Here is a 16488-nt window from a genome sequence, read left to right as displayed (position 1 = left end):
CTGAGGACTCGGTTCCCAGGGTTGGAGCCTCTCAACCCATGGATTATTGATTTACTGGTGAGTATGCAGTACAGGTTGGTAAAGGGGAGAGAGAGGGTCGATATGTGTTATGAAATATCTGAGGACAAGGTTCCCAGGGTTGGAGCCTCTCAACCCATGGATTATTGATTTATTGGTGAGTATGCAGTACAGGTTGGTAAAGGGGAGAGCGAGGGTCGATATGTGTTATGAAGTGTCTGAGGACAAGGTTCCCAGGGTTGGAGCCTCTCAACCCATGGATTATTGATTTACTGGTGAGTATGCAGTACAGGTTGGTAAAGGGGAGAGAGAGAGTCAATATGTGTTATGAAGTATCTGAGGACAAGGTTCCCAGGGTTGGAGCCTCTCAACCCATGGATTATTGATTTACTGGTGAGTATGCAGTACAGGTTGGTAAAGGGGAGAGAGAGAGTCAATATGTGTTGTGAAGTATCTGAGGACAAGGTTCCCAGGGTTGGAGCCTCTTAACCCATGGAATATTGATTTACTGGTGAGTATGCAGTACAGGTTGGTAAAGGGGAGAGCGAGGGTCGATATGTGTTATGAAGTGTCTGAGGACAAGGTTCCCAGGGTTGGAGCCTCTCAACCCATGGATTATTGATTTATTGGTGAGTATGCAGTACAGGTTGGTAAAGGGGAGAGCGAGGGTCGATATGTGTTATGAAGTGTCTGAGGACAAGGTTCCCAGGGTTGGAGCCTCTCAACCCATGGATGATTGATTTATTGGTGAGTATGCAATACAGGTTGGTAAAGGGAGAGAGAGGGTCGATATGTGTTATGAAATATCTGAGGACAAGGTTCCCAGGGTTGGAGCCTCTCAACCCATGGATTATTGATTTATTGGTGAGTATGCAGTACAGGTTGGTAAAGGGGAGAGAGAGGGTCGATATGTGTTATTAAGTATCTGAGGACAAGGTTCCCAGGGTTGGAGCCTCTCAACCCATGGATTATTGATTTACTGGTGAGTATGCAATACAGGTTGGTAAAGGGGAGAGAGAGGGTCGATATGTGGTATGAAGTATCTGAGGACAAGGTTCCCAGGGTTGGAGCCTCTCAACCCATGGACTATTGATTTACGGGTGAGTATGCAATACAGGGTGGTAAAGGGGAGAGCGAGGGTCGATATGTGTTATGAAGTGTCTGAGGACAAGGTTCCCAGGGTTGGAGCTTCTCAACCCATGGATTATTGATTTACTGGTGAGTATGCAATACAGGTTGGTAAAGGGGAGAGAGAGGGTCGATATGTGTTATGAAGTATCTGAGGACAAGGTTCCCAGGGTTGGAGCCTCTCAACCCATGGATTATTGATTTACTGGTGAGTATGCAATACAGGTTGGTAAAGGGGAGAGAGAGGGTCGATATGTGTTATGAAGTATCTGAGGACATGGTTCCCAGGGTTGGAGCCTCTCAACCCATGGATTATTGATTTACTGGTGAGTATGCAATACAGGTTGGTAAAGGGGAGAGAGAGGGTCGATATGTGGTATGAAGTATCTGAGGACAAGATTCCCAGGGTTGGAGCCTCTCAACCCATGGATTATTGATTTACTGGTGAGTATGCAGTACAGGTTGGTAAAGGGAGAGCGAGGGTCGATATGTGTTATGAAGTGTCTGAGGACAAGGTTCCCAGGGTTGGAGCCTCTCAACTCATGGATTATTGATTTACTGGTGAGTATGCAATACAGGTTGGTAAAGGGGAGAGAGAGGGTCGATATGTGTTATGAAGTATCTGAGGACAAGGTTCCCAGGGTTGGAGCCTCTCAACCCATGGATTATTGATTTACTGGTGAGTATGCAATACAGGTTGGTAAAGGGAGAGAGAGGTCGATATGTGTTATGAAGTGTCTGAGGACAAGGTTCCCAGGGTTGGAGCCTCTCAACCCATGGATTATTGATTTACTGGTGAGTATGCAGTACAGGTTGGTAAAGGGGAGAGAGAGAGTCGATATGTGTTATGAAGTATCTGAGGACAAGGTTCCCAGGGTTGGAGCCTCTCAACCCATGGATTATTGATTTCAAGCTTCAAAATAAGCATTCACCCAGGAGCCATTTACCCATTGGTCATAACATTTTGCCTCCTGGTCCACACCAAAATCATATGAACCAGGCTCTAATGTTTTTTAAATAGAGCCTGGTTGTTAAAGCAGGTTTTGTATTTAATGTGTACTAAGGCTGGCAAATTGATATTTTGTATTCATGTCATACTCTATTAATGATTTCAAAATTTTTTTTATTTTTTTTTTTTAGTTTTATCATGAATGATCCTAGCATTTAGGTCTAGGTCCACCGACACTACAAAACCAAAAAACCAAAAACTGGCTCCTGGTTCACTAGATAATCACAGGACCAGGAACTGATTTTTCCAAATGTTTGGCTCCTGGGCCAGATCTGCTTATTTTGAGGCTTGATTGTTTGACTGTTGAGTATGTAAGCACAGGTTGGTAAAGGGAGAGAGTGTTGGTATGTGTTATCTAAGGACACATTTACTAAGTTTGTGAGTCTCCCAATCCATGGATTATTAATTTACTTGTAAGTGTCAATCACTGGAGAAAATCAACCAATGTTAAAGTGTGGCTGGCGTGCAGTTCCATGCAGTTACAATAAATAAATAAATTTCGCCAATTATAAGCCAGACAAACTTTAATACTACCATTGTAACACAGAGAAATAGCACGAGACGCTGTGTCTCTAAAGAAACGCCAAACTTATTTCTCTACTGTCAAAATCCAACAGTCGTTGAACTACAGAGTTGGTGGGGTGATAGGGATGACAAGTTCTGGTGTTATGCAGTTATGTGGCAAGTTACCCTCAAGTCAGAAGTTACCTGCATGTACATGAATATTAATGAGCACATTTGCATATAATGTGTTTAAGCTACTGTACCAAGAATGCAACAACTGATAAACTTGGCAGCTTTTGGATTACCATATTCATTCCAATACGCGCCCATGCCCCAATAAGCGCCCACCCATGGTATTTTCAATTTGCTAAAGGGTACCATTAATGTGGAAGTGACAGATAGATGTCGATACAGTGAAACGTCTCGGGACCCTTTTATAACATACGAAAATTTGTCTCTAATAAACGCCCCTTACGAAAAACTTAGGTAAACAAGGTAAGAAATAAGCGCCCACCCAAAATGACTTAGTTAAGTGCCCTGGGCGCTTATTGGAATGAATACGGTACATAATCCATAAGAATGATAACTGGGTTATGGTAAAGTGTCAGGTTACCTTTACATCATTGAATATTAATGATGTCTTATGCATGTTAGTCAGATATGTTATTGAAGTCATCATCCATCACATAATGTAATTCTTTTATATTTTATTATGTAATTCCCTGTATGGATAGAATTGAAGTGTTATGATGGATTATGACCTGTACAGGCAAGGTGAAAAATTCTAACAAATAGGTGCCCTGGTTGACTTGACTAATATATCATAACAATGTAATTCATCATAAGTATTGTAATACAAGCACCTGTTCTGTACATCTGTATGTGAGGAAACAAAAGTGTGCCTCTAATCATTGTATTCTACTGTTAGCAGGGAGGCCAGTTTTTATTCAATTGCCTGATTTCCTACTTTTTGTTACTCCAAATTTCTGCACTTGTTTATTTTCAGCCCATTTTGAGGCTTTATAGCCCAAATTTGTGTGCTTTTTCAGGCTTTTCCTGCAAAGTCACTTCAGGCCACTGGCATCACTGTGTAGGTCAAACGAAAGTATCCTTTATATCAAAGCTCTTCTGATGTTGAAAATCTACTGCTTATGTGTTTTTTGTTTTTATTGAATGTCCATTGCAGGCATTTCAAGTTTCAACATGTATCTAAATACTAATTCCCATAAGAGAATGCTGTAGAGACTATCATATGAGCCAGTGATGTTGTTTTTATGCTTTATGTAGCATTTGACTCGCTGCACAGATATTTTACGGATGCTTACATGTAAAATAAAAAGTCAGAATGTTTAACATACAGCATTTTGGCAGTTTGTGATCCATGGGGGGAACCATTTGTCAAGCGACCCATCTATCAAGTGTGGTATATGACAAGCAAATAAATCTCTTTTTTGGGGGGTTAATGGCAATCTGAACAGAAAATATAAAACATCCTCATAGACCTGGGGCCGGGGTATCATATTTTCTTGTGAATACACCTTCAGACGTTCACACATTTTGAGTATTTTTTACAAAGTGCCAGCTGATGACATAGTTTTTAACCTGCTCATAAATAATGCTCTTAATCATGAATTCATTCATTTATGTTTTTATAAAAGCATGATTTCACCTGGCAGGTGTTATTCTATCCTTGCTCTGAGATTATTGATTAGCATTATTGGACAAAATGATATTGTGATTACTCATCTGGGGAGATGTGAACTGATTGTGATATTTCTGTTACCTTTGTACAATTACTGTGTGAATGTGATATCTATAAACTGAGAAGAACCAATGGGCTATTGCAGCTGAAACCTATGCACACCCTGTGTGACCTTAATCTCCCACACAGGTGTGTAGATTTCAAATGGAATCACCCATTCAGATGACCCCATTTGAAATTCACACTCCCTGTGTGGAAGATAAAGTTCATGTCTCTACAGGTGGTGTATGGATTTCAACTAGAATAGCCCAAATTCAGATAATTATGATCTAAGGCAATTGATTACCATGATTGGAAACAGAGAGTTTGTGATATATCATCCTACATGGAAAAGGAATAGAAATGTGTGTTAAAATATGAATATTAAAATCTATATGCTCATTTTGGTGAGACTTTAAATAACCTATTCTTCTCCTTGGCCTAAATTGCATCTGCAGCAATAATTTAAAGCAGTTAAGTGATTGCAATAGTATTTTCATTTTGTTCTCTTTTCTTTGTCTAATTTCCTCAGGCTCACTATGCCATAATGAATAACCCAAGCAGAACCCCACTATCTATCAACATTGCATTCCGTCGCTGTCTCTCCTTGTTATCTGCTGGATTCTTCCTGCCAAGATCAGTAGGCATTGTAGACCCATGTGAAGGGAATGGAATGAGGGTGCATACAACCTTGACACTGGAACAGCAGGTAAGACAACAAAAAGAAAGAAATCAACTTTATTTGACACAATAACATCAAAAGCACAGAAAGAGTGTCGGGATGTTTAAAAGGCATCATGGCCAGAAAGGCATTCCATTTTTATGCCTCCACCGCGAGGCATACTGTTTTTGCAATGTCCGAGCTTCCGAGCTTCCGTGCTTCCGTCCGTCCGTCCGTCCGGATGCTGTATCTCGGGGATGGATGGGCGGATTGACTTCAAATTTTCAGGATAGGTGGGTCATGGTCAAAAACTCTGGCTACTTTTTTTTGGGTGGGGTTCAAGGTCATATACTGAGGTCAAAGGTCATTTGAGGTCAAATTACTAAAAACTGTCGTATGGGCATGAAACTTGGTAGGTACAGTCAACATTTAGAGTCAAATTTTTTGAAGGTCATTTCGGGGTCATCTGGGGTCACCCAGGGGTCATCTAAGGTCAAATTAATAAAATTGGTCGTATGGGCATGAAACTTGGTGGGTACAGTCAACATTTAGAGCCAAATTTATGGCATGTCATTTTGGAATCATCCGGGGTCACCCAGGGGTCATCTGAGGTCACATTACTAAAAATGGATTTGTACACATTTAAATCGCCCCATGGTGGAGGCATCCCACTCGACGCCTTGCGTCGAAAACCGCGACGTTTCTAGTTACACTTAAATAAATTATATAAAAATACAATTTCTTGGGACAAAAAATGTATAGCTATAAAAAATGTACTGCATCTAATCTTTGGGTGCAGTAGGTATTCTATTGGTCCTTTGCACAGTCATCTCAAAACAAGGTTCTATCTTTAAAGTGTGTGTTGTGTGTGTACACAGGTCAAATGCGTGCTTTATTTACTGCGTACGCTTTACAAAAGCCTTCCAATGCTTAACTAGAAAGCGTGAGAAATAAAAATGCACTTTTTGCATGTGTGTTGCAGAGAGAACCTTGTTTTGGTAGCAAGATAGCGATCTGTGCAAAGGACGAATAGTTAATTAGTTATGGTTTAAAACAAATATTCAAGATTGTTTTACGATTATGATAGATAAATAATTCATGGATGTATTTGAATATAATTTGACGATAATATGTCGCCTTATGTACTTCATTTTTGGTGGTTAAAAATTAATTAGGAGCCCATCTAGCTTTAAATGTAGTAGCCTACATTTTGTTAAGTGGATATATCCAAACCATTTTGCTAAAAATTGTATAGAAGATTTAGAGTTTATATCTGGTTTTAAATATATCAACATATATCTTAAAAAGTAGGGCATATTTCAAACTAGTGAACCAAATAATATAGATGGTAAAATGTTGTGAGTAGATTGCATTTCCAAAAGCATAGCCATGCTTCATCAGTACTGTTCGTCTGTGATTAAGCCAAATGGGATGATAATTTGTGCATTTTATCAGCCCAACAGCAAAGTTACTAGTCAATGGTGTCAGGATGGTGTTAAATAAAGTACATTTGTATATCTGAGAATATTTGAGTACTTAGCAAAGCTACAAAATATTGGAATTATTATATCGATTCAGTTTCTGCCCAGTGAAATGAGCTAGCCAGTTTGGTAAAGGGCATACTCCCCCTTCTAATACCCCCCTGGCTGCTATGAATTGTGGGATTGGGTTCTAATACCCTCTGGCTGCTATGAATTGCGGGATTGGGTTCTAATACCCCTTGGCTGGTATGAATTGTGGTATTGGGTTCTAATACCCCTGGCTGCTATGAATTGCGGGATTGGGTTCTAATACCCCCTGGCTGGCTGCTATGAATTGTGGGATTGGGTTCTAATACCCCCTGGCTGCTATGAATTGCGGGATTGGGTTCTAATACCCCCTGGCTGCTATGAATTGTGGGATTGGGTTCTAATACCCCCTGGCTGCTATGAATTGTGGGATTGGGTTCTAATACCCCCTGGCTGCTATGAATTGCGGGATTGGGTTCTAATACCCCTTGGCTGGTATGAATTGTGGGATTGGGTTCTAATACCCCCTGGTTGCTATGAATTATGGGATTGGTAAAGTAAGGATTGTGTCCAATCATACTTAGGTGACACTAATGTCACGATGATTGAAATTAAAAGCGGGGAATGTCAACACGGTTTTGTGAAAAGCGTGGTCATTAATCAATGATTTAATTTCACAAGGCAATTAAAGCAGACACGCTCATCACTCACGGATAGTGAACATGTGATGTAATGTTAGTGCAAGAAAGTCAGTACTCCAATAGCTGCATTTTGTTCCTTATAGTATACAAATATTGACTGCTATGAGGGGCATGGTTAAAATTATAGGCCTAAGGTGATCTCAAAACCATGCTATGACCCGAGGTGCAATGATTTAAACCATGTTCCGAATATTAAGCAGTCAATATTTGTTTTATATACCGAATGGATGTACGTGGATGTTGCGATTATGCAATTTGATCGGGATGCACCTGACCGGTCAATAGTTTATTTTGATAAAATTCTCACAAATACATGGCATAGTTAAAACAATGCCCCCACTTTTAACCAATCAGATGGCAGGAATCTATAGGTATATATCACTGTTTATAAACAGTGATATTAAGAAGTACAAAGATGTTGTTGAGGGATAGATGTTCTTTAAGATCTTAAAAGATACTTTGTGGAACAATGTAGTTGCTTTACAAGTAACATCAAAAGCTGCAGAAATTAATCGCATAATAAATAACTTTTTGAAGAGCAGTGTTTTTAGGATGAAAGGATGCTGAAAATGCTGCAATTAATGGATTCATTCAACACAAGGCAACTATGTGAGGATTGACTTCCTCATACTAACACATCAAATTATGCCGGTGCATTTATTTTATTACCCACACTCATAATCAACACACCAAATAAGGAAGCTAATAAGATATATACACAAGTATGTCATTTGGGTAGGGGTGAGTAGGAGTGATTAATAACAACATTCAATGTGCCATGATTTATTTGATAGATAGGGGGACATGATAAAATGTGTGGTATTTGATTTATGAGCTGTCACCTGTAATGACCAATACTATATAGACTGATTGAAAAATACTCACTACTCAGAATGACTGATAACAAGTGTAAAATAATACTTTGGCCATCCAATATTTGGGGCTGGTATGGGATATTCAGATTGCCCATTGCTCCAACTCATTTCCCATGCATTCCAGATGATATGCATTTATTTATCCTGGGTTTTGTACTGCTGTTTTTACTGTAAATTAAAGTATTCTAACAACAAGTTTTTCTCTTTGTGTTACCTGCCAGTGATTATCACTTAAAAACTCCAGTGAACTTGGCAGAATTTCTAAAATGCTATCTCAAAGAATATTTCTCTTCAGGGAATGTTCTGATTTTGAACCGTAAGTTCAGAAAAACTCTTCCAGCCTGTGATAATAACATACCCTTCTCCACACATAGTGTACAGTGAGTGACAGTATATTGTATGTTTTCTGAGGCTGTGTGACTATGATTTACAACTCAATTTTCCCTATCAACTTATTAAATAATTTCTTCAATGATATAAAAGCTGCATTAAAAGGTAGTGTAAACAAATTCGCATATGAACTGCTCATGGGCAAATGAACTTTAGGAGTGTTTCATCTTTTAGAAGAGCGTAACTTGAGTAAGTTAAGTGTGGTGTAATTTTCAGGAACTGTCCGCTTCATGCCAAAATTGTAATTTCTTGACCTCCTTCTTGTTTTGCCTTATTGGGTCCAAATATATAAACTTGTATAGCATGCATTCTGTTTGTATAAGGAATCCGAAATCCATACCAAGTCATTTGATTAATGAGAGGGATAGGCCGATGTAATGGGCTGTTACAGTTGAAATCCATACCCCAATGGAAGACATGACCTTAAACCTTTCACACAGGGAGTGAGAATTTCAAATGCGGTTACTTAAATTAGTGACTCCATTTGAAATTTACACCCCTTGTGTGGGAGATTAAGGTCATGTCTTCCATAGGGGGCGTATGGATTTCAACTGGAATGTCCCAATGCTTTATTTATCATGAGTGATCCATCAAGATGACAAAAAGGGTTCCAGGGCTGATCCTCCATTAACACCCTACTTGTTATCACCTTGTCAGTGTTAACCCTTTATATGAGACACTCGGACACAATCGTGATCTAACAAGGCCAACGATTGCAATAGTGAAATTGAGATGAAGGCACAAACCACAGTAGAATACATATTGGCATTACCAAAGCTCATAGTCTCACAACTATGCTTTCAACTGCAGATGACAGCTTTCAAATTTTCTTTAAAATTCCAAAATTCAGAATTGAATATTATGAGGACCATATTTGTAATCAGCATGAAAATGCATTAAAATTATGCACAAATCAATTGTAGTCCCGGCCCCCCAGGGGCCGGGGATAGCGGGGACCTACCCGGGGATGTAATTTTGGAAACTGTTACAAATGTGTTACAGTCCCGGCTTAGTCCCCGCAGGGTGGGGCACTATTTCCGTGTACAGGCCGGGGGGCCAAGTCCCCACCCCCTAGCCCCGGGCACCATGTTCGAAGTCCCCACGAGTGTTTCCCCCACATACGATCCGGCACAGTTGTGAGTACTCTTCTATTACATCCCGGGTACACTCCCGGGGTAGATCCCGGCCTGTTTGAGAGGCATTACATCCCCGTACACTTCCCGCTTCGTCCCTCGCACTTTTCGTGGACACATTGAGCTGTTACATCCCGGCCAAGTCCCCGCCGGACCCGCTATTGCCAGGCCCTGGGGGCCGGGACTACAATTGATTTGTGCATTAGTACAAACAAGCCCAGTATTGGTTTAGTGGTTCTAGAGATACCTCTTGATATTGTGAGAAACTTAAAACTTGGGACTTTGTATGTTGAATCCTATGACCAGCATGCAAAGCATAAAGCATTTCATCAATACTACTTGGCGTGGTTAGTTACTCATTTGTCAAAATTGTCTCTTTTGATGTTGGCATAATCTGCCAACTATTTTACAAATAAATTTTTAAGGTAGGCATATTAGGAGCAAACAAAATGTTCGTAAGATTAGCGGACATTGTGAAAAATGTTGATACAAAAATAATGAGTTTTACAAAAACTCTGTAATACCTGTAATGGTCTGTCTATATGTCTCTTAATTTGCAAATTTGTTGTAGTTGATTACAAGAATTGTGCACATTCATTTGTATACAGTGTATTTTATGTGAATGGGCAAAATGTGCAAAGGTTAAGAATAAGATAAGTGGACACTGGACAGTGATGTTGATACAACATACTGCTTCACATTTTACCTCTCTTCCCCTGTTAATGTCAATTATCCCCATAAAGTGAGAATGTCACGAAAAAAATATAACTCCATATGTTTACATCATAAATTCAGAAACAGATGAGTCAACTTAAAGGAGGGAAGCGACGCCTCAACAGAAATTTATCACAGATGTACCGATATGTTTTGATTGTTATGTTCACAATGTTGTGATAAATTAGTTCGGTATGTTATGTTGTTGTAATAAATTGTATTTTATGTTGCATTGTTATGGTTAATGAAGTGAAAAGTAGTCAATCATGGGAGGTATCAAGAGAGAATGTTGCCGTCTGGTTCTATTTAGCGAGGAGAAATAAGTAATGGAAAATGATGTTGAAATTCTCAAATGGGTTTGTAAGTAAATATCTTATGGACTGTTACAATAAGTTCATGGGCACACAGGAGTGAATGTAAAAAGCTGTTGATTGGCAAATAAACCAATACCACCTGCAAACGGTTATTTTAATTGAAACAAACATTTCAAACACTAATAAGGATAAATATTGAAGGATAATTTAGAGGTTAAAATTAATTGATGTTGGATTACTGGGTGTGTTGATGGTTTTGTTAAAAGGGAATGTCCTGATTTCCAACCTTTAAAAACTATTCCAGCCTGTGATGATAACATACCCTTCTCCACACATAGTGTATAGTGAGTGATAATATATTATGTTTCTGAGGCTGTGATTTAATTTACAACTTGAAATTAAGTTTGTGGGTGGGGTGGGGATGGGGGTGTGTGTGGTGGGGGGATTTACAAAAAAGTCTTGTGAATCCCTTCATTGAAGTGCAAAAATAATTGCTCCCCACTCACAAACCGTGTGTTTTATTTTCAAACCATAGAAATGCAAGTGAATTGTGCATGAAGTTGTGAAATGTTTTGATATGCCTAGTGGGTAGCATGAAACTGGATAGGAGCAAATATAATTGTGCAAGTGCTTAAGAATTTCCTTATGATATAGAAGGGGAAATTGTCTCCAGAAAATGGGCTGATTTAACAGAAATTTTCATTCTTTCCAGGAGAGGAGGCAGGAGTGTAACCTACCTTGATGCTCTGAAGGGCTAACATTTTGTCATTTAAACATTTATTGAAGATGGAAGAGCATCCAAAAGGCTCTCGATTGAACAGAATTGTTGTTGTTTTTGTCACAATTTTACCTGCCCTCTGTGGTTAAGCCCCAGGCTGTGTGCCATCCCTGTGTTACATCACATGACCTGGAACTCGGACAGAAACCTTCTGCAATGTTCAGAATGATTATAGTTTTGGCCTTCCATGTGGACTTTGCTAATTCCTTTGGTTGTCTATTATGTAGCCATGTATCAAGCTATTCATTACTCAATGTCAGCATGTTTTTGTAAACTACATGTAGCTGGGTGAGTGCATTGAATGATATGAATGACTTGCCAGGTCTGGATATAGGCCTTATGTTGTAAATGTAAAGACTTGTGTATTCTGTGCATCAATGTTGAATGTGTTTTTAACTTAAAAGGGGAATGTTCTTATTAACAATAAACAACCTCTAGTTAGAAAAGCTCTTCCAGCCTGTGATGATAACATACCCTTCTCCACACATAGTGTATAGTGAGTGACAATATATATTAGATGTTTTCTGAGGCTGTGATGTGGCTTTTGACTCAAAATTCAGTATCAACTTGTGCTAATTAAAGCTGCATGGAAGCAATTTCAGATCTTTGGTGAATTTCCACTAATTTTACCGGGAGAAAAACGTACCTGTTCTGATCAAATGCTTGCAAAGTTGATAATCTTTAATTAGAGGTCGGTGGTACATTTGTGTTTCTACCATAAATGGAGACCTACCACCAACACAATATTGATTCTAAATTTTCAGTGAGTGAAATTGCTGATCACAATGGCCCATAGCACATACTTGGGCAGGGTTGTCGCTAGATCAAGTTGAGTGTTGGCAAATTTTAATGGAAAATGATGTTGAAATTCTCAAATGGGTTTGTAAGTAAATATCTTTAGACTGTTACAACAAGTTACACACAGGAGTGAAAGTAAAAGCTGTTGATTGCAAACGGTTATTTTAATTGAAACAAACATTTCAAACACTAATAAGGATAAATATTGAAGGGTAATTTAGAGGTTAAAATTAATTGATGTTGGTGTTTGATTACTGGTGTGTTGATGGTTTTGTTAAAAGGGAATGTCCTGATTTCCAACCTTAAAAAGCTCTTCCAGCCTGTGATGATAACATACCCTTCTCCACACATAGTGTATAGTGAGTGACAATATGTTATGTTTCTGAGGCTGTGATTTAATTTACAACTTGAAATTAAGTTTGTGGGTGGGGTGGGGATGGGGGTGTGTGTGGTGGGGGATTTACAAAAAAGTCTTGCTTGTGAATCCCTTCCAAAAGGGAATAGCATCCAAAAGGCTCTCGATTGAACAGAATTGTTGTTGTTTTTGTCGCAATTTTACCTGCCCTCTGTGGTTAAGCCCCAGGCTGTGTGCCATCCCTGTGTTACATCACATGACCTGGAACTCGGACAGAAACCTTCTGCAATATTCAGAATGATTATAGTTTTGGCCTTCCATGTGGACTTTGCTAATTCCTTTGGTTGTCTATTATGTAGCTATGTATCAAGCTATTCATTACTCAATGTCAGCAGGTTTTTGTAAACTACATGTAGCTGGGTGAGTGCATTGAATGATATGAATGACTTGCCAGGTCTGGATATAGGCCTTATGGTGTATTAGGTAAAGGCTTGTGTATTCTGTGCATCAATGTTGAATGTGTTATTTAACTTTGAGGGGAATGTTCTTATTAACAATAAACAACCTCTAGTTAGAAAAGCTCTTCCAGCCTGTGATGATAACATACCCTTCTCCACACATAGTGTATAGTGAGTGACAATATATATTAGAAGTTTTCTGAGGCTGTGATGTGGCTTTTGACTCAATATTCAGTATCAACTTGTGCTTGTGCTAATTAAAGCTGTATGGAAGCAATTTCAGATCTTTGGTGCATTTCCACTAATTTTACAGCCTGGAGAAAAAAACGTACCTGTTCTGATCAAATGCTTGCAAAGTTGATAATCTTTAATTAAAGGTCTGTGGTACATTTGTGTTTCTACCATAAATGGAGACCTACCACCAACACAATCTTGATTCTAAATTTTCAGTGAGTGAAATTGCTGATCACAATGGCTCATAGCACATACCTGGGCAGGGTTGCATGTCGCTAGCTCAAGTTGAGTGTTGGCTAATTTTACTATCCAATTCATGAATTAGAGCACTGGTTCGGGGCGCAATCTTTTGAGTGAATGCAATGGATCAGGAAATAGGGTACAGGGTATTACCCCCTAAAAAATGTTGTTTTTTCTCTTTATGATGAAAAATCATTTATAAAAAAAAATGTTGGCTGGCCAGTGTAGCTATAACCCTGCTGTTGGAGTGGAACATTTTCACTTTTTTGTTCATACCATGTGTAAAAGAGTATTTTTCTAAGGGAGGAGGGAAGCGACAACGCCTCACAGTTTATCACAGATGTACCGATATGTTTTGATTGTTATGTTCACAATGTTGTGATAAATTGGTTCGGTATGTTATGTTGTTGTAATAAATTACATTTTATGTTGCATTGTTATGGTTAATGAAGTGAAAAGTAGTCAATAATGGGAGGTATCAAGAGAGAATGTTGCCGGCTGGTTCTATTTAGCGAGGAGATATAATTAATGGAAAATGATGTTGAAATTCTCAAATGGGTTTGTAAGTAATTATCTTATAGACTGTTACAACAAGTTACACACAGGAGTGAAAGTAAGAGTTGTTGATTGGCAAATAAACCAATACCACTTGCAAACAGTTATTTTAATTGAAACAAACATTTCAAACACTAATAAGGGTAAATATTGAAGGATAATTTAGAGGTTAAAATTAATTGATGTTGGTGTTGGATTACTGGGTGTGTTGATGGTTTTGTTAAAAGGGAATGTCCTGATTTCCAACCTTTAAAAACTCTTCCAGCCTGTGATGATAACATACCCTTCTCCACACATAGTGTATAGTGAGTGACAATATATTATGTTTCTGAGGCTGTGATTTAATTTACAACTTGAAATTAAGTTTGTGGGTGGGGTGGGGATGGGGGTGTGTGTGGTGGGGGGGGGGGATTTATAAAAAAAAGTCTTGCTTGTGAATCCCTTCATTGAAGTGCAAAAATAATTGCTCCCCACTCACAAACCTTGCGTTTTATTTTCCAACCATAGAAATGCAGGTGAATTGTGCATGAAGTTGTGCTTTTGTAAATGTTTTGATATGCCTACTGTAAGTGGGTAGCATGAAACTGGATAGTGCCTGAGCAAATATAATTGTGCAAGTGCTTAAGAATTTCCTTATGATTATGCCCCCCCCCCCCCCCGAAAAATAATTCCTGGCGCCGCCACTGTTTCTGGCAGAGGAGGCAGGAGTGTAACCTACAGTTGTGTTTTGAAAGGCTAACATTTTGTCATTTGAGACATTTATTGAAGATGGAAGAGCATCCAAAAGGCTCTCCATTGAACAGAATTGTTGTTGTTTTTGTCGCAATTTTACCTGCCCTCTGTGGTTAAGCCCCAGGCTGTGTGCCATCCCTGTGTTACATCACATGACCTGGAACTCAGACAGAAACCTTCAGCAATGTTCAGAATGATTATAGTTTTGGCCTTCCATGTGGACTTCACTAATTCCTTTGGTTGTCTATTATGTAGCTATGTATCAAGCTATTCATTCATCAATGTCAGCATGTTTTTGTAAACTACATGTAGCTGTGTGAGTACATTGAATGATATGAATGACTTGCCAGGTCTGGATATAGGCCTTATGGTGTATTAGGTAAAGGCTTGTGTATTCTGTGCATCAATGTTGAATGTGTTATTTAACTTTGAGGGGAATGTTCTTATTAACAATAAACAACCTCTAGTTAGAAAAGCTCTTCCAGCCTGTGATGATAACATACCCTTCTCCACACATAGTGTATAGTGAGTGACAATATATAATAGATGTTTTCTGAGGCTGTGATGTGGCTTTTGACTCAATATTCAGTATCAACTTGTGCTAGTGCTAATTAAAGCTGCATGGAAGCAATTTCAGATCTTTGGTGAATTTCCACTAATTTTACAGGGAAAAAAACATACCTGTTCTGATCAAATGCTTGCAAAGTTGATAATCTTTAATTAAAGGTCTGTGGTACATTTGTGTTTCTACCATAAATGGAGACCTACACCAACACAATCTTGATTCTAAATTTTCAGTGAGTGAAATTGCTGATCACAATGGCCCATAGCACATACCTGGGCAGGGTTGTCGCTAGCTCAAGTTGAGTGTTGGCTAATTTTACTATCCAATTCATGAATTAGAGCACTGGTTCGGGGCATAATCTTTAGAGTGAATGCGATGGATCGGGAACTAGGGTACAGGGTATCACCCCCTAAAAATGTTTGTTTTTTTGCTCTTTATGATGAAAAATCATTTGTCCACAAAAAAATGTTGGCTGGCCAGTGTAGCTATAACCCTGCTGTTGGAGTGGAACATTTTCACTTTTTTTTGTTCATACCATGTAAAAGAGTATTTTTCTAAGGGAGGAGGGAAGCGACAAAGCCTCACAGTTTATTACAGATGTACAGATATGTTTTGATTGTTATGTTCACAATGTTGTGATAAATTGGTTCGGTATGTTATGTTGTTGTAATAAATTACATTTTATGTTGCATTGTTACGGTTAATGAAGTTAAAAGTAGTCAATAATGGGAGGTATCAAGAGAGAATGTTGCTGACTGGTTCTGTTTAGAGAGGAGAAATAATTAATGGAAAATGATGTTGAAATTCTCAGATGGGTTTGTAAGTAAATATCTTGTGGCATAGACTGTTACAACAAGTTCATGGGCACACAGGAGTGAAAGTAAAAGCTGTTGATTGGCAAATAAACCAATACCACTTGCAAACGGTTATTTTAATTGAAACAAACATTTCAAACACTAATAAGGATAAATATTGAAAGATAATTTAGAGGTTAAAATTAATTGATGTTGGATTACTGGGTGTGTTGATGGTTTTGTTAAAAGGGAATGTCCTGATTTCCAACCTTTAAAAACTCTT

General features: G+C 38.6%; 1 protein-coding gene across 1 annotated transcript in view; it reads left to right on the top strand.

Annotated features, from left to right (window-relative positions):
• Positions 1-16488, top strand: part of LOC140142545 (interleukin enhancer-binding factor 2 homolog) — a gene marked incomplete at its 5' end in the record, with an annotated part of 86112 nt that overhangs the window by 16836 nt on the left and 52788 nt on the right. Inside the window, 1 exon segment of the mRNA XM_072164540.1 lies at positions 4933-5109. Coding sequence (XP_072020641.1) covers positions 4933-5109 — 177 coding nt within the window.

The sequence above is a fragment of the Amphiura filiformis genome, chromosome 20 (genome assembly GCF_039555335.1).
Source record: "Amphiura filiformis chromosome 20, Afil_fr2py, whole genome shotgun sequence".
In the NCBI taxonomy this organism is placed as follows: domain Eukaryota; kingdom Metazoa; phylum Echinodermata; class Ophiuroidea; order Amphilepidida; family Amphiuridae; genus Amphiura; species Amphiura filiformis.
This window is presented reverse-complemented; position numbering and strand designations above follow the sequence as displayed.